This window comes from Oryza sativa, chromosome 5 (assembly GCF_034140825.1).
Source record: "Oryza sativa Japonica Group chromosome 5, ASM3414082v1".
NCBI classification, from domain to species: domain Eukaryota; kingdom Viridiplantae; phylum Streptophyta; class Magnoliopsida; order Poales; family Poaceae; genus Oryza; species Oryza sativa.
This window is the reverse complement of record NC_089039.1, coordinates 14,661,850-14,687,246: the sequence shown is the minus strand read 5'-3', so window position 1 is coordinate 14,687,246 and position 25,397 is coordinate 14,661,850. Positions and strand designations below refer to the sequence as shown.

Below are 25,397 nucleotides of genomic sequence, written 5' to 3'. Positions count from 1 at the left end.
AACAAAAATACATTTTTTTATTAAATATGTTAGAATCACTTGTTTGCTTATTTAAATATATGGTATTCACTTATTTTACACAAACATTGGACTATAGATTAGAAATATCGAGGGCTACTTTTACAAAGGGTTAATTGGATCCATGCCATGCAATTTTGCTGATTTGAAAAAATATCACTACTATTCATGATATCGGCTATGTGCCGCTATAATTTGAGGGAATTGGAACAGTGCCACCTCGTCACAATTTAAATTTCTATTAAAAACCTCCGTTAGCCCCAACTGCACGTGTGGCCTAGCAGTAATAGAGTCAAATGTTTTTATTTTATTTACGTGAGAGTCAAATGCTTCTTAATGTATATCTTGTTAAAGTCTAGCGCTTATCAAATACGTGGTTGCATGCCCCATAATCGATCAGGTTTCGTAACCGTTTGTGTTAGAGCAGATTCTTTGTCCCAGTAGTCTAAAGAATAACTTCTTTTTCGATCGATGGGGAAGAACTCGATAAGTCGTCTTGCGAAAAGTCTTTGGCGGCGATGCATACTCTTGTTTAGTAGGAGTATGCACTCTAACGTTATTAGCGGCTAGTATTCTCATTAATATAGTAATAGGTTAACACTACGAAGGATATAGAATATCTTATGCTTTTAAATATGGTTAGAACATAATTATTTATTTAATTTGTTTCCTATTTTTAGCTTATGGAAAAAAAAGATTTGCAATCTGACCGCGTTGCCGCTGCCTACCTACACTTCCCAGTTCCACTGCTTCGAGCCCAGATCGTATATATGTTGCTGCAACCGGGACGCGCACCAGCACCCGCACACCATATGACATGGCACGATGGACTTCTCGTAACCACGCCAGACAAGATCTCGTGACTCCACCCTCCCTCCCCCGAGGAATTTGCATATATGCCACTGTTAAAAACTGGCTTCGCTCGAATGCCATCCCTAAAATGGGATTCGCTCTAATGCCACTGTTAAGATGTGGGCGTTCGCTAGAATGCCATTTTTCCCGTTTGTTGCAATTGCAAAACATTTTTCATCAAAATATTTTTTTCTTGGGCCTTTTTCATCAAAATATTTTTTTCTCGGACCGTTTTGCCCCTGGACCAAATCAACATCTCTACCAGTATCGTTCTCTCGTCTGTTCCAGGCGTGAAGACACAGATCGAGGAGAGGAAGAACAGATGGCGACGACGCCGGCGCCCGGCTGGCGCGCCGCCGCATCCACTAGCTAGCGCGCCGCCGTCTTCCCCCACGTCGGCCGCCGCTCTTCTTCCCCACCTCGCCGGCGCAGCTTCTCCCACCGCGCCGCCTCTCCTCTCCACCACCCAGTGAACTCCGCCGCCATGGAAGGCTCTCTCTCTCATCCTTCCAATCGATCTCCTCGACCTGCTATGCTCATCCCGTCGAAAAGTTCGATTCTTTTGCTCCGATCGTTTCGCTGTAGATTTGGTTTTGTTTTATTTGTGTTTTGCTTTTCTTTTGGTCTCTCTTTTTTGTTGGATCGATCTTGTCTCCGACGATGTAAATTTATACTTTCGTTCTTCTGAAGTTGGCAATGTGGAAGAACTATATGGAGACCTGAACTGGGGGTTCCCATCGATCAAATCTTATCATTTTTTTTGGTTTTTTTAGTTGAGATTTGGTCAGGGGCAAAACGGTCCGAGAAAAAGTTATTTTTATGGAAAATGTAAGCGAGCGAAACCAGCTTTTAACAGTGGCACATATACAATTCTCCCCTCCGCCCGTGACGGTTTCGGCGACAAAACGAAACCCGCCCCCACCCCCACACCCAAAATCCGTGTGCGCCGCCCCGCACGGCCGCGCCCCCCGTCCTCGCCCCCGTCGCCGCCTATATCACCGACGACCCTGCTTTGCTTTCCTCCTCCTCCTCCTTCTCAGCGCGAGTTAGATCTCCACAGGAGAGAATCCCAATCGGGCCCCTCCTCCGCCCCTCTCCCTCTCCCCCCTCACCGTCGGCCTGCCGGCGACGGTATATCGAATCGAGGTCAGTCTTCTCGTGCTCCAGTCATTGGGGTTTCCTCTGCGGAGGGATCCTCCTTGGGGTTGGGTCGTCGGATGTCTCACCCCAGAGGGATTGGGGCGGGGGATGTCGGGTTGGATCTTTCCTTGTTGCTGTCGTTAGCTCGTTGCGTACGGGGAGGTGGGGGAAAAAGACGGAAGTAGCTATGCGTTCTTTTTGTGTTAGCTTGCGTGTTCTGTTGTATTCCTTCCTAATTGGTGCGGAGAATCGTGCTAAATGTGTGTGTTTGTGCTCCTTTCTGTCGCAGTGCTGGAGCAGCTCTCCATGCAGGAATCGTGAACTGCTGGTCTGTTTTGCTGGACCGAGACGATTGCTTTGCTTCATGATTCTTGCCGATGCTGACCGTGTTGCATTGATTGGACCGGGGCATGGGAATCTCTGAATCTGAATGAGTGCCTTCCATTAGAGTGAACATGGACTCAAGAGTTGGAGTGGTCCTATTCTTCCTGCTCTTTGTCCTTGTCCGCGATGTCTCAGCGGTCGCTGAGACAGAGGTTGGCGTTGTGCGCGTCGTGCAGGAAGCGCCTGATAGGAAGCTTGAGGGCGCAGGCGGGCAGGATGGGTTCAAGAGCGGGAAGGTGCCGGTGTCTACGGTCGCGTGGTCGACGCTTGCAATGGCCGCTGCCACCGGTTTGGGTGCTCTGCCATTCTTTTTCCTGGAGCTAGAGGCCCAGTGGGCGGGACTTTGCAATGGACTCGCGGCAGGGGTGATGTTAGCGGCGAGCTTTGATCTTGTGCAGGAAGGGCAAATGTATGGCAGTGGGAGCTGGGTTGTGTTTGGGATTTTGAGCGGAGGGTTTTTCATCTGGCTTTGCAAGAAGGTACTTCCTGTTTCATTCTCTTCAGTTTTCTGTGATATCACTTATGGAGTACTATTTAGTACATTAGCATTTTCACTAATCTACAAATATCAAATCATGTACAAATGTATTTAAACTTGACGGAGCTAGTCATGGATGTCATAAAGACCCATTCAGTTCATATGTTCATTTAAATGGCATGTACAATGTACATATCAATACATTAACATAATTAAGATTGCAATTCACTTATACACATATTGTTGTGGTTCGTGGTAGCTTCTATGTTAGAACACTGGCATTCAAAAGGGTTTTCCTCTGTCCTAATATATGTTGGCATACTCATAATTTCGTTGTCATTTAACCTACTTATTCCTGACTCCTGAATCCAAGAATCAGATTCTAATAAATTGAGGGCGTGCAATATTCAATATTACATGTTGAAAGTGCATTCACTATTGTACTTGCATATTAAGTGCATTCACCATCGTACCAGTTTGGTTTGATGGTTGTGTTTTGGGTTGTCGTCAATATATTTCTTTACATGTATTTTTGTTATTTATCTCTTACTTAGATATTTTGTATTATTTCATTTTACACAGTTTCTTGAGCAATATGGAGAAGTAAGCATGCTCGATATAAAAGGTGCAGATGCAAGTAAAGTTATTCTTGTTGTCGGAATAATGACACTCCATTCTTTTGGGGAGGGCTCTGGTGTGGGTGTTTCCTTTGCTGGCTCAAAAGGATTCTCTCAAGGTCTTTTAGTTACTATAGCCATTGCTGTACACAACATACCTGAAGGCTTAGCTGTAAGCATGTTGCTATCATCCAGGGGTGTATCCCCACAAAAGGCAATGATATGGAGTATCATAACATCTTTACCACAGGTGCACTTGCTCTATCCTTGAACTGAAATATGAGTTACCTGATAAATGTCCTTGTTCTTGAGTCAACATGAAGAGTTCTCTATTTTTTAGTTATAGACTTATAGTGGTTCATGTTTTGTAGCCAGAAAAAGTGAAATCAGTTTTTTTCCTTTTGCAAAGGGGCTACAATCTGAATTTCCTTTTCTATAAATTTAGTTACTATACTATTTCACTTTTGTGTCTGTGTGTACATGTGCTATTCTTTCAGTAAATTGCATTGGCGGTACACGAATTTGTTAGGTGAGTGCAATCTAGTGCATAAACTTGTAAAATGCTCGTTTTGGTGTACGGACTTGCCTGGTGGTTGTGAACCAAGGCCAAAATAACATAGCAAGGCTAATTTTACCAAGTTGGACGTTGATTAGGACGTGATATGCACATATGAGATGGGTATGAGATATGCTATATTTATAAACTCGGTTCCTACATTAACCTTCTTTTTGTTTACACCCTTGCATCATTACTCAGGTTTTTTATGTCTTTCTCTAACAACAATCATGCCTTATTTTACCTTTTATTGAACATATATATGTCTATATTGCGTCTTCTCACTTGCATGTTTACATCGCATCCTAATCACCACTTAAATCGATGAGATTAGCCTTATGGTGTCCTTTTGGCCTTGGTTTGCACGCACCAGACAAGTTCATGCACCAACACAAACATTGTACAAGTTTATGCATTAGTTTGCACCCACCTGACAAGTTCGTGTACCACCAATGTAATTTACTCATGTTTCTTTTGTGCAGCATAGCACATTGGTGCATGCATGCGCATTTGTGAAATGGAGTTACTTTTATGAATAATATATGATGATCTTTGTCCACTGATTTTTTAAATTGGAATTCTTCCATTGCTATGATCGTTACTTATTAGTGCAATTATAATAATGGTAGCAAGGGAAGGGAGCATTCTTTGTGGTGGCATACTCTTCACAATTTCCTATCTTGCTTGCATATCTGGTAGTTCCTCATTTATGTTTGGTGGCCATCTGTGAAGCTGGACATGCTAGGACTTAAACGCCCTAACCTGATAAATAAGAAAACATGGCCATCTCCAAGGTCCTAACATTTGTTCGAGTAAAATCAGCATTTAAGACTTAGAAACTTTTGCTGAATGCCTCTCTACCGCTCCTTCCATTCTTTTTCAGTTGCAGTTCAGGGCATCAACACTTCTCCAATACACATGTCTGATTGTTGCCTTTTCAAATCATATATGCATGAGAATTATTTTAAAAATAACTACATGAAAGTACTTTTTTGTGACAAATCTATTAATGTCATTTTAACATATTAAATCTTAATGTTTTTGCATATATCATTGAATTAAGAGTTTGAGATTTGATTGCACGCATTCTAAAGTGTCATCTAATTGAAAATGGGAGGTTGTAAACTTGTGAGAAGCCATCAAACTTATCACTAGCTCGTTATGCATACTTCTGTAGATTTTAGGAAATTTAGCTCAGTAACATCACAAAGAAGCAAAATTAGAGATAATATTGGCGCATCACAAAGGATCTCAAGTGTTAAATGAAATATCACGACCATATTGTGGAAAATAACAAAGCCATAGATAATCACTTAGGCTATGTTCGGTTCCTTGGGATTAAACCCCCAAGGGGAACCTATCCAGGGAGGGATTGAGTGGATCCCTCCCATGTCACTTAATCCCTGTAGGATGAATTCCCTTGATTTTCCTAATCCCTGTCTTCAAAACGTTTGTTCGGTTTTGGCTTGGTGCGCCTGCTTAAATCCCGTGTCAAGGCAGCAATAGGCAACAGCAACAACAGAAGGACTGGTGCTTTCCTGCTTCAACGTTGCACGCTGTCCATTGAGTTTAGAATAGCAAAATTGATTTTCAGGTTGGCAGTTTAGAATAGCAAAAAAATATTGCAAACCGATATTTTTGTATAAGTGAAAAGTGCAACATGAATGAAATTACACTTCAGTAAAAAAATATTGCAGTAACCTCATCAATTACGCGAAAACCACATTGATTAATCATTAAAACAAAAATATTGCAGTATCATCAAGGCCTGTATCCGGTTTAAGGCAAGGAGGCATCACCCAACAAAGCTTGAGGTCACTTGACAATACAGAGACAACTAAATACAGTCATAGAAGTGAAATTTGACAATAAAAAAGGAAAAAGATGAAACTATGTCATGATTCACTTGAGCTATAAAAATAAATGTGAGCTGCCACACCAGGACTCCTAGACCAAATGGTTACATCAGCAATATACAATGGTTCAGAGATCAACATTTGTTGCTCCTGCAAAAAGCCATCATCTTGTACATGTCTGCTCATTCACTCTGTATCTGAACTACCATCCTCTCAGACTTCCTCCCAAAGCCTGTACAGAAGAAAGAAGTTTCCTTCAGTTTTCAGTTGTAAAATGCAATAATTTAGGCAATGCTTTCGTGCAGTGAGCAATTGTCTCAAATTTCCTGAAACCAGCCAACTATTGATCCTGGGCAACATTTTTACCAAGTTTTCAGTTTGACAAGTGATTGTTTGTAAGCTGTATTGTGTGCTTTGCCTAATAGCTAGCAGTGCTAGAAACATGGACATGCATATGAGACTACTGCTAGCAGTGCTTCAGATATCAAAATGAAATTAGGACACATATAAGATTGAGCAAGCAAAAAACTGAATTCAATAGTAGCTACAGTAGAAGCAAAAATCAGTAGTCTGCAGATTAAGCAAGCAATAGCTGCAAAAATCATGTTTTACATCCAGAATTTCTTCATTAGATGGTTCTAAAAAAGATCTACTAAAAATGGACCAACCTAGGAAAATTTTTAGACCATTTGAACCATGTACCAAAATAGTTCAGTTTAAGTAAGTTGTATTCTGCCGACTGCCAAGAGCTTTTTACAGGCCTGAACTAAAGCTGCACATGACTCATTTTTCTTACTACTTCAATTTGAACTTTGTACTTTGTTCAGAAAATATGGCATGTGGAATGGCTCATTGATCTACTTGTATTATGGGCACTGTCAAGTATGGGTGAGATTACAAGAGCAGACAACTTGTTGGAATCACTTCTGATGAACAACAGTTGTCTAGTATTTCTGAAAAATGAACAGCATTCACTTCTGATGCCTCAATATTATTACGCACTGCATGTTTTTGTGGCATTACTATTACCTGCCAACTAATTTTTAGAATAAACCATTTTCATAACCTTTATGTACAAATTTAAAACAACTCACAATAAGAATCAGAAAACGTGGTCTTTCAACTACTCAACTACCAGGAGAATCAGCATATTCTCACTAGGGCACTACAAACAGAGGATCAGATCCAGGAAGGACATGATCAGAGCTTCAGACTAAGTTAGGAATATTACTCAGAACAAATCAAGGGAGAAAGAAGAATAAATCAAGAAACCTTGTGAGGAACAAAGAACAGATCCATGTCTTCCTGCTTCTCCTTGCCATAGCGCTTAGAGCTTCAGTGGCGCCATGGTGAGGGGGTGTGATGCTGCGGCGTCCCCCGCCATGCCTGCCACCGTCGTGCGCCGCCGCAGTAGCACGAGGCCACGGGCGCAAGAAACCCTAACACTAGAAGAGGAGGCTAGGGGAGATAGGAAGTGAAGGAACTCACCGGGGAGAAGGTGGCCACCGGAGGAGTCAACTGCCGGAGGAGAGAGCGTGCCGTCGCCGTCGCGTCGGAGTCGCGCTGCGCTGTGCAGCTGTCCCCGCTGCAGCGCCCCCTCTCTTTGTGTCGCTGCGTCGAGAGGATTTTTTTCCTCGCCACCAGAGAAGCTGAATATTTCCCGGCCTATGACGAGGGGAAAACACCGGGGTGGGCCGGGATAAAATCTCGCCTGGGCTTAACCGAACGCCTATACTTGCGTGGGCCGGTATCCTTTCCACGCCGGGATTTTCCACGGGGATTGGGCTCCGATCCCGGCCGAGAACGGCCCAACCGAACAAGCCCTTAATGGGGATTGCCACTATTATTTTCCTTTTACTTGCCAATAGTGCAACTTCCTGTCAGTATTTCATTGTGAGCGAAATGTTTGTCTACTTGTATGCAACAGCATACCAACTTGGTTTCAAGCTACATTTTGGTGCTGACATTCTTTTGCCTTCCACACTACTCTGACCATGTGTTCATTTTTCTTGGTTAATACAGCCAATTGTTGCTGTCCCTGCATTCCTTTGTGCCGATGCATTTCAAAAGGTGCTTCCCTTTTGTACTGGTTTTGCTGCTGGATGCATGATATGGATTGTAATTGCTGAGGTTCTTCCTGATGCTTTTAAGGTGAACTCTAATCATTTAGTTAGAAGATCTGTTAATGGCTGAATCTTCTGTTCCATTGATTTGTAAATGCAGTTTTGCTCATCTTTTCCTTTTCATGCAGGAAGCTGCTCCATCTCAAGTTGCTTCTGCCGGAACGCTTGCTGTTGCTTTCATGGAAACATTGGGTACAGTGCTTCAGGGATTTACTGATGGCCACAAGTAAGTTTCCTCTATACAATTCCGGAGTACTATGTGGGTACTTTGAATTTCTGATTGATGTTATTAATTTCTTCTGATCTGCAGCTCAGAAGATACAGCAGGCTTTTTGGTATCACTTGTATTTGGACTAGGTCCTCTTTTTGGAGGAATTGTACTTGTTGCATTCTCTCTTACTTTCAGCATGCCACACCCTCTTTTGACTGGTGTAGCATCAGGCATAGCCTTCCGTCTCGCAGCATGGAGACCTTTACAACTTCTAATGTCATCGAAGATGGGTCTATTTACCACCTTATTCCTCCTAATTGGAGGTTCTCTCATTTACCATGTCGCCACATCAAACATCCTTCAGCTAGTTAACCGCAAGAAATCTTCTGTTAATGTAATTACATCATCCTCAGGCCTCTCACTTAGTGTCCTCACACTGCAATCGCTCCTTGCTTGCGGTTCTGTCTTCCTTCACGCATATGCTGAAGGTCTTCAACTTGGTGTGGCTGCGCGCAAGGCTTATGGTCTAGGGCGCTACATGGTTCTTCCAGTTTCCCTTCATGGTCTACCACGAGGTGCTGCTGTTGCGAGCTGCATATATGGTGCCACTGATAGTTGGCGGGCAGCCTTGGCAGCCGCTGCTTTGACCGGCTTTGCAGGGCCAAGCGCTGCCATCAGTGCAATCCTCGCGAAGATTGACTACAGTGGACTAGACTACTGGATGGTCATTGCCTGTGGTGCTTTGATTCCAAGCTTTGGCCGAGTCTTCAAACGCTCGCTAAGGTTGGACATGCGGAAGAGCATCTGTGGGCTTTTGATAGGTTTCGCCTTTGCCTCTGTATGCCTGATGTCGACCAGATTCATTTGCTTGCACACTCCCTACTGCAACTCAGCTCCAGAAGCAGTCACATAACCTTTCTTTTCTTTGCTGGTACAGTTGTAGAACATGTAATATCAGTGTAATGATGATACAGGAATGGAAAAATTATTACCGTTCAGGTTGAGGAATTCCCTTGTATGAACAAATCAAAGGGAAATAGGCATGGAATATATACCGGTTTAATTTTTGTCTTTTCACCTGTTCGTCCTGAAACCGTGGATTGTTGCCAACCTTGAAAGAAAAAAAAGGTGGTGTGCAAGTTCTGGTTTACTCAACTTTTTATGGTGCCAGGTGGTACTATACTGGATTACTGGCAAAGTTATTGTAAGATCTGCTTTATTGATTGATGGATATCTACTTTAGGGTAAAATGGACAAACTGTACATCTGAACTCATTCTGGTGGATAAAAACCATTTAGTTTGCAGGAGATTAAACTCATTAACCGTAGCAACTGATCAGCTTTTCTTCTAGTTCAAGCTCAAATCTAGCAACCGTGTTTATGGCATATCCCGTGTTTTACTGTTTATAATAAATAACAGCTTCTTCGTACCTCCAAAAGTTGCATGAAGGACCATGTACTGAAGCAACATAATTCCAAAAGTTTCTCCAACTCATAGTACTTGATACTTCATTCCAGTTTTAAGGGAGAACCCAGGACACTGCACTAGGACAAGCAAAGTTTGGAATTTTTATGGTGATGTGAAGACAGAGAACATGAGATGGAGTGATGGACAGTAATGTGAATTGTAAAATAGACCAGGCATATGAAAGTGTTACCGTGAATCGTTGCAGCAGTATATTGAATTTCCATAGCAGACTTATTTCAGTGTCACAGTATTTAATAGACCCCGATCCAAATAAACAATTTGACAATCACAACATAATGTGGTGATGTTTAGCGTAATGGAGGAAATTTCACAAAGAATTTAACAAGGAAAAGGTACAAATATCATAAAAGTTTAGGATGATATCCCATAACCTCTGGGTGAAAATTAGGACATATACTATAATTATTTAGCCATATGCATTGGTTTTGATGCAATGACCTAGACTTTAATGAAATTATTTGGACTTTCACACACAACTTTTCTTTTTACCATTATAAATGTTGATTTAAGATCTAAGGGTTCTAATGCTGCTAAAACATGGCAGCCACATGTTAGCCCCATGTTGCTTCCTGAGCACTTTTGTAACCTTGCTAATTGCGGACAAATAGAGCGGCTTTTACCAAGAAATGAGTCTTTTGGTTCATAACAATATTTCATCAAGAAGGTCGTTCGGCCTCCACTCTTGGTCATTATACCATATTTCAATATTCTAGTCATCATACCACCTTTCAAGATCTTGGCCATTGTCATGCCCACTCTATTTGGTTTCATCCATTGTCTCTGCTCTCATGTTAGTAATGTCATGCTCTGGCTTGCATGTTAACTGAGAGGATATATCTTGGCATGCTCGCTCGACAAGGTCTTAATCAACTAATGGTAGAGAATAATGTTAGGCGATGCTTTTCATTTCTGAAGGCATTAGGAAAATATTTCATTAAGCCTAGAGCATTTTAGAAAATTATATGAAAAGGGTTTGCACTTTGTTATCACCTATGTTGACAATTGACAAGGAACCCATACAAGCGAACGCTTTTATCGTGGTAGATATGTCAAGCATGTAAGGCAAGAAAAACCTACTTGAAGCGCTCACAATTTTTATGCCTATAAAGTTCATGTGATTTATGATGTTCCATACAACGGCGTAATATGCCTACTCAGAATTTGTATCGATGAGAGGTCATGGAATTTTTCTTAAAGGCATGGATAAATTGGCTTTAAAAGAGCAGTCGTTTTATTCATCTAGCAACTATGATGCTATTTCACATTCATGGTAGACGTTTTATTAGGAGTGTGTATGTTTCTCACCAAGCTCGCTTTACGAGACGAGGTGATCAAGACAGGCAAGCTGAGGCAAAGTCTTCCTAGGGCTCCAAATGCAACTTATGTTTTTTTTTCTTTTCCTAATTAGTACGGTTATACAAATAGCCCCCCATCAACTTAAGTAGGATATCATGTAAGAATAAGGCAATTATGAATGTATTATGTCTTATCTTCATCTCTGTAGCATCTTAATCAAAATTTTCCCATTTGAGCATACCAAGCTAGGGCTACCCTCTATATCTCAACCTAGAGATCAGACACGGTCAAGTAGATGCTACTCTTTCATTACATTCCCTGAACCCTCTTCTACTTAACTATTTTATAATTAAACAATTATTGCTAGACAAAAGGACTTGATCCTTTATACCCTAAATTTCCTCATAAATGTTTAGGTTAATTTAAACTTTGCATGAATATAGAATGTGATATATTGTTTTAGTAATTTAACTTTATTGTTTATTTGCGAATCAATACCAAGGATTTATTTTTGGATCATAGGTCGTTTAGACAAAACAATGTGCAACCGCATACCCATTAATATAAGAGAGAATCCCTTATATACCACTCCAAATTAACCGGTTCCTTATATGCCACTTCAAATTGGCTCCTCCCTTCTATGCCACCGGTTTAAGTTTGTCGTCCCTTTTAAGCCATTGTCGTCACTCCACCGTCAGTTGACCGTTAACTTTATAGTAAAAAGACGTATTTGCCTTTGAGAGTTGGTATACAACCAATGATAGGTATTTTTCATTTGATAGAGAAGTTGGTACAACATATAAAAATTGATTATTATTTTTTTTATCACGTGCAATTTTAGCCATCACCATAACAAATGAATTTTTAATATAAGCATGAAACATAAAGCTTCCCAACAATATTTTTAATACAAAGAGCATTTTTCACTGGTTCTGACAAAATTTTATTCACTCAAAAAGGATTTAAAATAAATTAGTTATGAATTTTTGAAGTTTACACTTTTTTTAGTTGGGAGGGCATATTGGTCATTTAAGAAAAAACTAACATTTGACTAACAGTCAACAAACATAATAGTGGTGGGAGTGGCATAAAAGGGTGGAAAAACTTGAACCAGTGGCATAAAAGGAAGAAGCCAATTTTAAGTGGTATATAAGGGAACTGGCCAATTTCGAGTGGCATATAAGGGATTCTCTCTTAATATAATCATAGATAGATGGTGAAAAAATATACAATTTTGCCTCTTGTCCATTCTTTTCCAAACATAACACTCAAATTACAGAGTTTTTATTCGTATATTTATTCACTCCATTATATCATACTCATTCATATGCAGATACCAATATAAATCATCACCTTTTATTGTTTTTTAAAAAACACAAGGATGCCTAAGTCATATTTTCATAACAGTAATATCCTTATATTCATGCTAGTTAATGTACACTTTATTAGATGCATATAGGGAATACCATTCTACTTTCTCAATAATACATAATGTGAAATAACTTTAGGAGAAAAAAAAGGGATGGGGACAACACCAATTAGGATTCAAGACTAAAGAGGTATTAGGAGTTGGTTATTGAGATTTACTCTTCTAGCATACTTCATTCGTCTCTAAAAAAGGAATCTAGAACTGAATATGACATATCTTAATAATACGAATTTGGACATACGTAGGCTGTGTCACATCCAGTACTATGTTGGTTTTTTAGGGAAGGAGAGAGTAGTAGGGTATTTATTGTTGTTAAACGTGTGATGAGAAAAAGGATAGGCTCTGAATAATCAAATCATGATTAGAAAAGGGTGAAAGATGAGGAGGGAGGGGGTATCATATACTAGTTAAAAAAAGAGATCAAATGCACATTTCAATCTAAATGTATAATTATTCAAAATTTCTTTAGTCATGATCTGAGGATATCGTCTAATGAAAATGTTTGAATTTTTTTCCAATGGCATTTAGCATGCAAATAGCGCAATTGCTTAATAATATCCTAGCTATTATGTCACTTATCTTTATTTTACTTGTTAAACATGAGGCCGAAGATTTACCGATGATCTTCGTCCTTAGAAAATGTTAAGAGGTTATAAATATCCGTATACGGTACATGTACATGATGTTACATGCACATGTGATGTGTCTTAGTAGTGATATGTGTTACGGTTACGTATATAACCAGAAGACTAATTCTAAATCACTAAGGTCCTCTTTGTTTAGGCTTATAAGCCAACTTATAAGTCAAAAAGTCTAAGCCTAAACAAATAAGCAGCGTTTTCGTTTGGCCTTTTTGAAGCCATAAGCCACTTTTACACTATTAAGCCAAAAGCTAGGTTGGAGAAGCTTTTTTGACTTATATGAGTTAGATGTATGACTCTACTACTAAACTTAGGATATTAAATTCACTGCCTTATAAATCATATAAGCCAATAAGCTGACTTAAAAAACTAAACCAATAACCCTAAGCCTAAACAAAGAGGGTCTAAATCAAAATAAAACTAGCATAAGAATTAAGAACAGAAATACAGGCCGAGGCCACCACCGGCACCGGGGCGAGAGAAGCAAGAAAAAAAAAAGCCAAAGAAACCAAAAGGAAGGCAGGCAAAGTAAACCAACCCAAGCAAGGGGATCTCTCGAATCTCCCCATTCCAGGGGCCTCGTCTCCTCCTCCTCCGCCTCCGCCTTGTAGGGTTTCGCCGCCGCCGCTGCCGCCGGCGATGGAGCCACCGGCGGGAGGCTCCTCCGATCATCGCCGGGGTGCCGGGACCGGCGCGGGCGCCGGTGGGGCCGCCTCGCCGTCGGGCCTCCGCCGCTACGGCTTCAGATTCTCCGCCTCCAGCCTCCTGCAGGCCCCGCTCGCTGCGCTGCTCGAGTACTCCGGCGTCGTCCCCTCCGGCCCCGGCGCCCCGCAGGCGGGGCCGCCCTCGGCGCTGTCGTCCTCGCCGTCTTCTTCGTCGTCGTCGTCGGAGGCCGATGGGCTGCTCTCCGCGGCCGCGGCTGGGGACGGGGAGGTCTCGATCCGGATCCAGGGCGGCCCCGGGGAGGCCGACGCGGCGGGCGTCGCGGGGGCGGCCTCGTCGGGGGAGGACTCGATCGAGGCGACCGCCGCCGGGGACGTTGACCCGGCCTCGGCTGCCGCGGGGAGGGGTGGCGGCGCCGACGCGGAGGCGAGTGGTGGGGGCGCGGACGGCGCGTCCGGGAACGGGGGTGGGGACCGCGCCTACCAGCGGTATGACGTGCACCATGTCGCGAGGTGGATCGAGCAGATACTGCCATTCTCGCTGCTGCTGCTCGTCGTCTTCATACGGCAGCATCTCCAAGGTCTAATACTCATTCTCTTGTGCTCGTGCCATTGTGTGATTATAAGCGGTGTGACTTGTCCAAAACAAAATCGATTTTCCTTCATGTTGATGTCCATATATTGTTTATTACAAATGTTTAACCAAAAAAGGAAAGTGATTTTGTGAGTAAAACACCTTGACTTAGGCGAGTTAATGTTTGTGATTAGGCTGGTCTATATTATTATTATGTGTTAACTTAACATCTATGTTAACCATTTGAGTTCCTGGGATACTATTTTGTTTGTTATTTTTTTTATCATTATGGTTTAGAGGATAATATGATCACTTGATTATAGTCGACTTATCTCATATAGTGGGTTTTAGCCTGCTTTATTAGATGAACCTAATGGGGAGATATTTATAGCTTGGTATTGCTAGTTAGCTGCCCTAACTTTAAACAGGACTTGCTCAAGCCCGGCTTCTTATATTAGGTTGGAACTTCTCTTTGTGCTACATTATCTGGAGGATATTGTGGTTGGGTACCAGTCCTAACTCCTAAGTTATGGATCAGATGACATATCTGCGTTTAGTTGTTTACCATGACATGAATTTTCTGCTACATGATTATCTCCTAGTGGTCTTGAAATGATGATTAAGACGCATATATCATATCAGGTTCTTAGCTTTTAACATTTATTCCTTTGGAGGCCGCACCAATCAACTCATAATTTATGTGTTTATGTGCCAACCATTTTTTTGGCAAGGCCTAATGATGATACATTAATATTCCAGCAGCTAGTTGTATCCAATTATGCACCGCTTCAATTACTTGCAGTTCACAATCTTGGATGTTATATTCATCTTGCCTTATCCATTCATACTATCCTTTACTTTTCAAAGTGCATGCCCTCTATCATTTCTGCCACTACAACCAAATTGTTTTTTTCCTGTCAAGAAAGGTCAATGGATTGAGTTAACATATAAATCCATCTTTCAATTGCATATCTATTTTTGCTTGTGCAATGATTGCCATGTAAGCATTTCAATACACACTAAAGGAAGGGTTGTTGTGCAGGTTTCTTTGTCACAATTTGGATTGCTGCTGTAATGTTCAAGTCAAATGATATATTGCGGAAGCAAACTGCTTTGAAGGTCTTATTTCTTGATGCATCACTTTCCAATTTTGCAATGAAATTATTTTAGTATAACAGAATCAGAAGACTACTGGCCAGACCTTTCCTTCTGGTGTCATAAATTTGAATGCCAATGACTACATAACAATATAATCATGCATTGTACTAATGCAGTGAACATCACATCATTGTGAAATGATGAATTTCCTGAACTACACAGCACTTTATTACCCAGTTTGGAAAGTAGTAAAGAGAATAACATTTTTATCTACTCTTAGCTTTTCCTGGATCACATTTACCATTAATTAATCTAGTAGCAGGTTAGTCATCCTATCTCTAGTAACAGTTAGGTCAACCTATGTACCATATTTGTTGTGAAACTAGTTGAAGCTACTTGTTAAATTGCTAAAATACTTGTCAATAGCAAATTTTTCATATTTCCAACTCTTTTTGCAGGGCGAGAGAAAAATTGCTGTGCTTGTCGGGATTACAGTAATCTTCATGATTCATGTGTTTGGTGTCTATTGGTGGTACAGGAATGATGATCTTCTCAGACCTCTGTTCATGCTTCCGCCAAAAGAAATACCGCCATTTTGGCATGCGATTTTTATCATCATGGTCAATGGTACTGATGCTTCCTTAAAGGGTTTCTTGAATTTGCTCGCATGCATTTCTCCATTATCTGATAGTGAACTCTGACCATATACATAGAAGTACCTTTATTGACCTGCTAGATTAAAATTTATTGCCCTTTGTAAATGTATGTACAATGAGCAATTTTGTCTCGTTTTTCATATCATGAAAAATCATTCAAAATGACCTTTTTTTACTTCACTTTCTGCTGCTTTTTAATTCAAGGCTTTGTGTTGAACTCATTAGTTTCTCGGTTTGTATTAGCCTTTCGAATTCCCAGCAAATTTAAAGATGCTCTTCAGTTAAATGTGTGATGAAAACTAATCATTTAATAAATTTATTTGTACACTTAGATCATTAAATGTGCTAGAAATTTTTGAATGCCTGAATGGCACAAAATTTATGGTGTTCAATTCATAGTTTCAAACTGCTAAAATTACACAGGCAACATAGATTTGTTTTAGCCAAAAAAGGTTCATATTAGCTGTATGGCACTATCTTCATTTACTTAAAGAAGTATGTTTTCTAGGATTGCAGGGAAAAACATTTTAAGTTATCTGTTAGCACAATTTATTTCATGTTGCAGTTGGCATTTCTAACCAAATGCCACTTGCAGATACAATGGTTCGCCAGGCAGCAATGGCCATTAAGTGCATGCTACTTATGTACTATAAGAATAGCAGAGGTCGTAACTACCGTAAGCAGGTGACATTTTTTTCTAATTGTCATAAATTTATTTTGTGATTTTATCATCATGTTTATAGCATCTTGCCTTTAGTTGTTGGTTCTACCTAACTTCTAATGATAATCAATGCAGTGATTACTATGCTGGTTAGAGATTGTAGAGATCTAGCCAAACTAGTGAAGTGATCGCAGCCATCAAAATTCAAAAGTACCAACACTTAGTATATGTGGGTGCTTTTGTGACAGCACCCTTTCTCCCACACTGAATTATCTTTATTTCCACATATCCAATACTGAGTATATATTGACTAGAAACTAATCATAATAACTGAATGCTGAATGATATTGTATTTCTATGCTGGGCTATCTTTATTTAATAACTGCATGTCTATGACTATACAATTATTTTTATCCCCTTAAGTTTTGATCTACTGAATTAGTCTGTGTAGCAGCTCAATGCTTAGACATCTTCAAATGTGTCCACTAGAAAGGGGTTCTATATCCCAAATACTTAGCTAAGAATGGTAGTTTTTTCTCCATAATTCTGAAACAGTTTGAAAAATAGTTTAGTAGATGCACTACCAAATAGTCAAGTATACATCATGTATTCCTATAGTTCTGTTGGCTTCATGTGCCATGTGTTCGCAAGTAACACTAGGATATAACTTATTTTGGAAAAAAAACTTATGAGGGTCTTTTGCATGAAGTGACTAGTTTTTCCATTGTTACTTTCTTTATCTTTGTTATTTTATTTTGGTTCTAAAGGTGCATGTCTCATTATCTTGAATTCTAGCTTATTTCTTATTTTAGATCCTTTTATAGTTGCAAGCTTAGTAGTTGGTTCTGACTTCTGAGGCTCAAACTTTCTGTTTTGCTAGGGTCAAATGCTAACCCTTGTGGAATACCTTCTGCTCCTATATCGTGCCTTGTTGCCAACTCCTGTTTGGTACCGTTTCTTTCTGAACAAGGAATATGGGAGTCTTTTCTCATCTTTAACCACTGGACTGTACCTGACCTTCAAGTTAACTTCAGTAGTTGAAAAGGTACTACTTTTACTAGTTACTGTAGCTCACATACAAAATTAGTGCTGTGAACCTATAAAATATATATTTTTTCCATTCCATGCATGCTTATTTTCTCATTGTTGACTGTATGTTCCAGGTTCAGTCATTCTTGGCTGCAGTGAAAGCATTGTCACGTAAAGATGTGCATTATGGGTCTTATGCGACAGCAGAACAGGTAAACGTTCATCTACTGGCAAGTTGCTCAACTTAAAAATGCAATATGCCATAACTATTGATAAATCGTAAGCATTTGTAGGATTTTGTAATAGTACAATAAGATACTATCATTTTATCGATAAACCATACAGCTTTCAGCCATCAGGCTTATTTGTGGAGCCAACTGTCCATTTAACACGTATTCGCTAGTTGGTACTTGGTAGCAGGATACCCCCTTGAACTCTCACTCTATCTTGTTTAAAGAACTTGTTTTTTGCTGGAACCTGGTGCAGGTAATTGCTGCTGGTGATATGTGTGCCATCTGCCAGGAAAAGATGCATGTTCCTGTCCTCCTCCGCTGTAAACATATTTTCTGTGAGGACTGTGTCTCTGAATGGTAAATTCTTTTCTTATTTTATACTTTTTTACATGCTTTATTTGGTTCTTTGGGCCTTTGTTTTGAATTGAGCAAGGTATCTTGTTGGATATGGCAACATATTCATGTTTATTCTTAACATTGGCGTGAAGCAATCTAAGAATGGCAATTAGATTTTATAGTATGAGAAGAGGATGTGGAGTGATATTTCTGTGGCATCTTGTCACAGTCTTGCCTTTTATATGACTACTGCTTTTGGTGATGCTGCAGAAGATATATTCCTAAAATGACTAATGAGAATTCAGTTGCATGAACATAAATTCCTTATCAGATGAAGTGCCTCAATGCTTAGCTTTTCCTTTTTTTCCCCTTAATTTGAGCAAGTATCAAGAAATGACAGCTTTTTCCTGGTTCTGTTTTAGGTTTGAGCGAGAACGGACTTGCCCCCTGTGTAGAGCATTGGTAAAGCCTGCTGATATTCGGTCATTTGGTGATGGTTCTACAAGTCTTTTCTTCCAGTTGTTTTAGACACCAAATGGGAAACTGCTAACATATAACAATGGACAAGCAATTGCTTATGAAAATCCAAGTGAATCCTTTTTTTCTTTATCATGTCATGCCGTCTTCCCCTGCACTGATGTCAAAGTGAGAAGATTCGCAGAGATTATGTGAGCGCAATATGTCTGATTCATCTATATGTTCGAGAAATAGTTTAGAGAACTGGTCTGTGGTCAGTTGCGACGTTAGCATAGATTTGCAGCAAATCTTTATGGGCCTGGTCGGTTTCTGGAGGAATGATCAATCCTAGTGCAAAGCCCTGGTGTGTGTGATCCCCGCCACGCTATTGGCTTGCATAATGTAAAAATTTGGAATTTTTGCAAAAGTATATGTACCCCGGCGCAACTGGAGTGAACAAGTTTTGCTTCTTAGCAAGACGAGGGAAGGCAGTGGTAAAATTGTAACCTGTAAAGCTTTGATACGTCAAAATGTTGAAACCATATATAAAATGTACTTTTTACTAAACAGTAAATAGTACCAGACCGCAATGTTAACATGTCTTGTATGTTATTGTACAGTTTTATAACGCTTCATTTGAGAAATAACTCAGGTTTTATGTTTCATTTAAGCAATGGAATGAGATGGTCTGTCACTTTTTCTTCCGGAAAAAAAAGCGGAATTGGGTCCCATCGTTTTATGGAGTGATTAAATTTTGCAGCAACTCAACCATTTGCTGCTTCCTGGTACAATATTAGTCAGTTTTGCCGTTTAAATGGTAAGCGTCAGCATTTTGTTTGACATTCATTTTGTATGACACTGATTCTTATTGCCGTTTTTATTATAGTAGTTACAACTACAGTAAATGCTTTATTTTCTCCCTTATAATGCTATCATTATTTTTAGTATTTTTAGTCGCACTCCTAAAAAAAAATTCACCTGAGTAAGTTGCAGCCCTGTGCTGCGCCCAGAAGACAATCTCTTGCTTTGCACGGCCGAAAGAGATCCAGGGTGGTACACTACATTGCAATGCAGTTTTTTTGGCACGGTTGATTTCTTCGGAAAAGATAATTCGCGCGTATGTGCCATTAGGGTGAGGATCCTCTACCATAATGTTATTATCATCACCGGTACGTGGATCTCAACCTTCTTGTCCCACATGTAACTAGGGTGAGGATCTTCTACCATAATGTCATTATCATCACCGGTACGTGGATCTCAACCTTCTTGTCCCACACGTAGATACCATGATAGTACCATTATGGTAGAGGATGTGAACCCACGTTGCTAGTGAAAATCAGTACACGCGCGTGTGGCTTCCTTGTGTGACAGGCTATTCTCCGGGTGATTTTTTTAATCATATGTGTATATAGCTTTTTTACCCGATTTTTAAAAATTTTTCGCGTGATTATTTTGTTGATATTTTTAATATGCGTGAATTTTGAGTCAAAGTTAAGTTTGAAAGTTTTTAAAATTTAAGTTGAACGTTTTTAATTTTAAGATGAAAGTTTTCAAATTTAAGTTGAAAGTTTCAAACCTTGGGTTGAAAAATTTTAAATTCGGGTTGAAAGTTTTCAAAAAATTTAGACGTGAAAGTTTTGAAAACTGAACTGAACTATTTTTTAAAAACTTTTAACTGAATTACTTATGTATTTTTTAAGAAAAACTCCTAAAATTACCATTAACACTAATTAGCGTCATTAGCCCTAATCAACGCTATTAGCGCTAGGCATGAGGGCCCCGCGCGCGGCTGCGCGAGCAAGCCTTTAGGAGCCCCCTGATTTCCTATCCTTGTGAAAGAACTAAAGCCTTTGCATGGACGAAAGAGATCCAGAAATGCAGACGAGTTGCATACATTTAAACAGCCCAAAAACAACTTGAAAATGCAGTTCGCGGGATCTCGCAAAATACATATGCTCACTGGTCAGAAATCATAAGGCTGCCAGTTCATCATCGGTGCGAAATGCAGTTTGTATGTATCCTAAATGTTGGGAGATGAACTGCTTGCAGAGGTTCAACCACGACCGGATAGATCTTTGATATATTCTTTTCCTTAATAATTTGTGTGTGTGTGTGTATAGATAGAGGGGGATTTAGCAAAAATATACCTAACCCGTGGATCGAAAACGCGGAACCGCAAAGCAGGCGCGGCGTGGACATGCTGTCCCTGAACAAGCACAAAAAGGCAGTGGCTGATGAACCCCGCTCACAATGGTGTCGCGGACTCCTACTCCGTGCACGTCCGGCCAGCGAGCTCCTCTCCCGCTTGCCCAGCTGACGACGCTTCCTAGCGCACGGCCTCCCAGCGAGATCCTTCCCAGCACGAACGTTGGTCGGCCGGCGAGCTCCTTCCCACACGCTGGGACAAGGGGGAGAGAGGATGACACGTGGACCCACAGTCAGTGGGTCCTACAATATATTTTTTTATGTGAATGACAGATGAGTCCCACATATATTTTTTAATTCTAATGTCACATAAGCGCCACGTGAGACAAACACCAGGTCAACACTGCCACATCAGCAAAACCGTCAAGGGAGTCAAATTGCACTGGTTTTAATAGTTTGAGGAGTTGTCATATCCGGTTATGTGGGTGAGGGGTACGAATTAGATTTGGTCTATTTTAAGGCAGTCAAAGTGAAAATTTTTTAATTAGGAATTGACTGAAATACTACTTAAAAAAAGCATTATCGCAAGCGGCCAAAAAGGGTCTTCGCAGGCGGGGCGACCGTCCGCCTGTAAGCCAACGTCTGTGAAGATCTCCAATCTTCGCAGGCGGGGCGGCCGTCCACCTGCAAAGATAATTTTCGCAGGCGGACGTTGGCTAGTCCGGTCTGCCTGCGAAAATAGGAATCGTCCGCTTGAAAACAAAAAAACTTTCGCCTGCGAAGATAGGTAGAAAATATTGAAATTTAATAATAATTTGCCCGTAAATTACTTTTAAATTATTTAATAGAAATTCTTGCAGGTAGATTTTTATGTACATATATTGGAAGATTATCAAGCATTTGGTACTAAGAAATCTACATATATTGCATAACTCAAAAGTGTTGCCAAAATATATATATTACAATATTTTTTTACATTGTCACTTCAAATAACGTCATCTAGTTACATTATGGCATAGCAGTGTTCTACTCTCGAAGATCCTTAAATTCGTCACTTGCCGCTAGGGCACCCTCTGGGTCGAAGAAGTCTCCTTTCACATGACAGCACTCATGGTGGATGAAGTGGCACAGATCACGCTGGACATTTGTGATACCTGTATCGTCAAAGCTTGTTCGACATTCTAATCTTGGCAACTGCATGCATTGAAATTAATCAATATATTAGTATCATAAATATGTGGAGCTGTCTAGTACATAGTATAGAGACTTACATCCTCCGCGTTAGTCCTGTACCGTCCATTAACCCTAAGGAATTCGCACGCATAATACCCGCAAAGGACCGTTCCTCGCGGTTGCTTGTGACACTTCAGGACATATTATAGAAAAAAGTAGTTAAAATTTGCAATTAGTGAAACAATTGGAATACATTAAGTGAGTGGAGTATTACCGGCCAATAGGTACGTACTAGCAGCTTCTCCCGTGTTCGGGTCTGTTCTCCACCCTTGAACTTGTAGTATTGGTATGCACTGTATGGATGTCGTACCGTTTCACAGTAAGGAGGATATTTATTTATAATACATTCATATACAAATGCAAGAGTCATAATAACTTACTACTGTAAGATTGTTAGAAATTCTTTGTATTGCTTGTGACTGTAATCGAGAGGGTCCAAGACTACCACGGTTCCGTCTTTAGGGTGGATGAGTAAACAGATATAATGATCGCTACATATTAACAACATTATAGTTAGTTAGTACTAGCTAAAATAAGATATATGTGTACAAGATAAATGTATTGGACTTACTTAAAATTATAAGTGGCCATGACGACTCTCTTATTTTGAAAGTGCAAGAAGGCTCGTCCAATGTACTGTGCGACAGTAATCAATTTCTCCTTATGCAAGCCCTTCTTGTATTCTGCTATCTCTTTTGGATTCTTGCCCTTCAGCTGGTTTGACCCTGGTGCTAGCGTCACGGCATGCTGTGTTTGGCAGATCCGAGTTGGATCCAAGAAGCCGATGGGTTCTTTTTTCTTCTTAGCATCCATGTATTGCATCCTACAGAAGAAGTTTGTTAGTAACAATCAGATGGATTTGTATTGTACATATTTTTCATCTAATTAATTAAAACTCATACTCACATGCACCAAACACCGACGCAGTTGACGTCCATCTTATCCCGACGATATATGGAGTGGAGATATGAGAAATCTAGCCATACGTAACCTTCTTCGCTGAAACAATCTGCCGGTGATCGAGCTGTTATATTGCCTAAGCCTTTCTTGCTGGCCTCCATGTAGAAGTTATGTAACCTTCTCATCTCCCATGGTGCTTCTTTCAGTGCCCATTCCGGCAAGAGTGCTTTCCCATGTTCGTACTTTTCCGGGCAATCATCGGTTGCGAAGTATGTTGGCCCGGCTAGTTCAGCAGCTTTCTGGGGGTCGTCATCTCTGAGCTTGGCACGTTCTTTACCCCCTCTGAAGACGGTTACCATGAACTTCTCCTTGTTCTCATCTTTGGACTTGGAGTCGTGGCTCCTAAGCACTCGTGGCACCTCGGGGTCTTTCGCAGGAGAAGGGTCTTCAAATATTTCTGGCTCTGTACCGTCCCATTCCAATCCTGGTACTTCTTCTTTGTCTGACCCGACTGATGCCACAAATTGCACCTCTGGTTCTGCCACTGTAATCTCCATGGGCACATCCGGTGGTGCAATCTCCATGGCTGCCTCCGGCGGTGCAATCTCCATGGCTGCCTCCGGCAATGCAATCTCCGGTGGCACTTTCGGCACTGGATTTTCCTTTTACATCTCTGGTTCCTCCGCCTTATCAGTCACCTTCCTCTTAGGAGGCCTCGGAGGTTTTCCCAACCCCGGTTTAGGCACCACAGGTTTTTGCGTGGCGTCGGTGCCCAATCCAAAGGATATGTCATTCTTGTGCCAGAGAATTACAAGATCGACTGCATCCCCAAGTACGGATACACCATCTGCAGTCGGGAAGTCAATGTCGTAGGACTCAAACCCTTCGTGGACCACTTGCGGCTGCACCTTGGCATACACAGCGGGTATGAACTCTTCATTGTATGTTCTCCCAGGGATAGCAATGGCTGTAGCGGCCTCAAGAGTTTTCCCGGAGCGTCCAATGGGAACGTGCAATCTGCAGGGTGTATTCTCCTTGAGGTTATCGAAGGGGTAATCTGGCTCAGGTTCTTTGGTTTCGGGGCGAGGCAAAATCATGTGCTTGACGCAGAAATCCATCATTTGCCTTTCAAACTCCGCAGTCCCTTCGTCTCTAAGTTTATCCTTGTACGCTTCACGCTTCTTGTAGGGGTCATTTTTGAACCCTTCCTTCCAACTCATCTTACTCGACGCACCTTGAACCCTTCCCCCATGCTCAGGAGTACCCAGCGCCGTACTTAGCACATCTTTCTCCCTTTCAAGCTTGAAATATCCTTTCTTTTGTGAACTGGATAAATTTTCTATTTTATCGGCAACGCTCTGCAGCTCCGGATTTTCAAACGATACTTTTCCTTCATCCGTGATCTTTGGAGTTCTAGCTCTTACCCAGTTCCTTGATCTCTGTGTCTACTCCTCCATTGGTACCGGTTGCCCCTTCTTCCTCATTTCCTCCTCCTCTTTTGTCCACTGCTCCACCAGTGGCAGGCCAATACCAATACAACTAAGTTTAGGAGTGGATTTCATTTCGTACCTAGTTTTGGTGGGCTAAACAATGAACATTATATCCGTAAGGACATTCTTGAAGAATCAAAGCTTCTAAACCATTCCACTCACCACGCGTATCCCGCGGAGCCTAAGCGATGAGGAAATTTGTTCTTCTTGGCCAACTCTGCATACTTTTGGCTCCTTTGAATTTCTTCTGGGGAGTTCTTCAAGGTCAGAAAGTCGTCCCACTGATTGGGGGTTATGTTGGCATACGTCGAAAATGGTGTGCGTCCAGTCTTCACAAATTTCTTGTTCAAGGTGGTTTTCCAACCACGCCAAGACTTGGCCATTGTTTGCAGTGCACAATTTCTTACTGCTGCCTTTGATCCATCCGGGAACTGGAAGATTTTCTTCAACTCTTTCCATAGGACTTCCTTATCCCCATTCGATACATAATCCCAGTACTTGACCGTGATGGGGATCTTTTCCCTTACTATTATGCCACACTGTGAACTGAATTTCGCACGTGCCGTCTTAGGGGCGAGCGGCTCTCCTTTAGGCGAAACATGGGTAACAACATGGAACCCTTCATCCTTTCTATTCACGCTTCTCTCGCCCTTCCTTTTCTTCGTGATTGCTAACCGTTCGATTTTCTTTGTGCCGGTTGTGTTAGCTGGTACGTCGTCGTCTTTGGACGGAACTTTTTTCTTCGGCTGCCGTTTTGATCGCCGTGGCGCCGTTTCCTACGAGAAGGTATACATGGAAGTTTCGAATTAGCTCGGGCTAATAGTTATCACGGTG

General features: G+C 41.0%; 2 protein-coding genes, 1 long non-coding RNA gene and 1 other non-coding gene across 7 annotated transcripts; 3 read left to right on the top strand and 1 right to left on the bottom strand.

Moving 5' to 3' along the window:
• The first annotated feature begins 1,156 nt into the window (after positions 1–1,156).
• Positions 1,157–9,312, top strand: LOC4338391 (putative zinc transporter At3g08650). Of its 4 annotated transcripts, none has more exons than XM_066310524.1 (6): positions 1,157–1,361; positions 2,300–2,873; positions 3,455–3,739; positions 7,924–8,052; positions 8,153–8,250; positions 8,335–9,312. In XM_066310524.1, the coding sequence occupies exons 2-6, from the start codon at positions 2,466–2,468 to the stop codon at positions 9,146–9,148; spliced, it is 1,734 nt and encodes a 577-aa protein (XP_066166621.1). In that variant the 5' UTR covers positions 1,157–1,361; positions 2,300–2,465; the 3' UTR covers positions 9,149–9,312. The 4 variants fall into 4 exon arrangements, with proteins under 4 accessions (XP_066166621.1, XP_015639768.1, XP_015639766.1 ...); XM_015784282.3 differs by having other exon boundaries at positions 1,157–1,421; XM_015784280.3 differs by lacking the exon at positions 1,157–1,361 and adding an exon at positions 1,894–2,016.
• On the top strand, positions 1,521–1,603 carry LOC112939144 (small nucleolar RNA Z159/U59). Its single transcript, XR_003242686.1, has one exon. It is a non-coding gene; the product is annotated as a small nucleolar RNA Z159/U59 (small nucleolar RNA).
• Positions 5,923–7,532, bottom strand: LOC107276963 (uncharacterized). Its single transcript, XR_003242267.2, has 2 exons — positions 7,390–7,532; positions 5,923–6,133 (listed from the first exon to the last, which is right to left on the bottom strand). It is a non-coding gene; the product is annotated as an uncharacterized lncRNA (long non-coding RNA).
• Positions 9,313–13,647: 4,335 nt separating the features above from the next.
• LOC4338390 (uncharacterized) lies at positions 13,648–19,393 on the top strand. The gene is made up of 8 exons (XM_015785075.3): positions 13,648–14,333; positions 15,369–15,445; positions 15,883–16,051; positions 16,676–16,764; positions 17,622–17,786; positions 17,905–17,982; positions 18,257–18,360; positions 18,762–19,393. The coding sequence occupies exons 1-8, from the start codon at positions 13,730–13,732 to the stop codon at positions 18,865–18,867; spliced, it is 1,392 nt and encodes a 463-aa protein (XP_015640561.1). The 5' UTR covers positions 13,648–13,729; the 3' UTR covers positions 18,868–19,393.
• Positions 19,394–25,397: the final 6,004 nt, after the last annotated feature.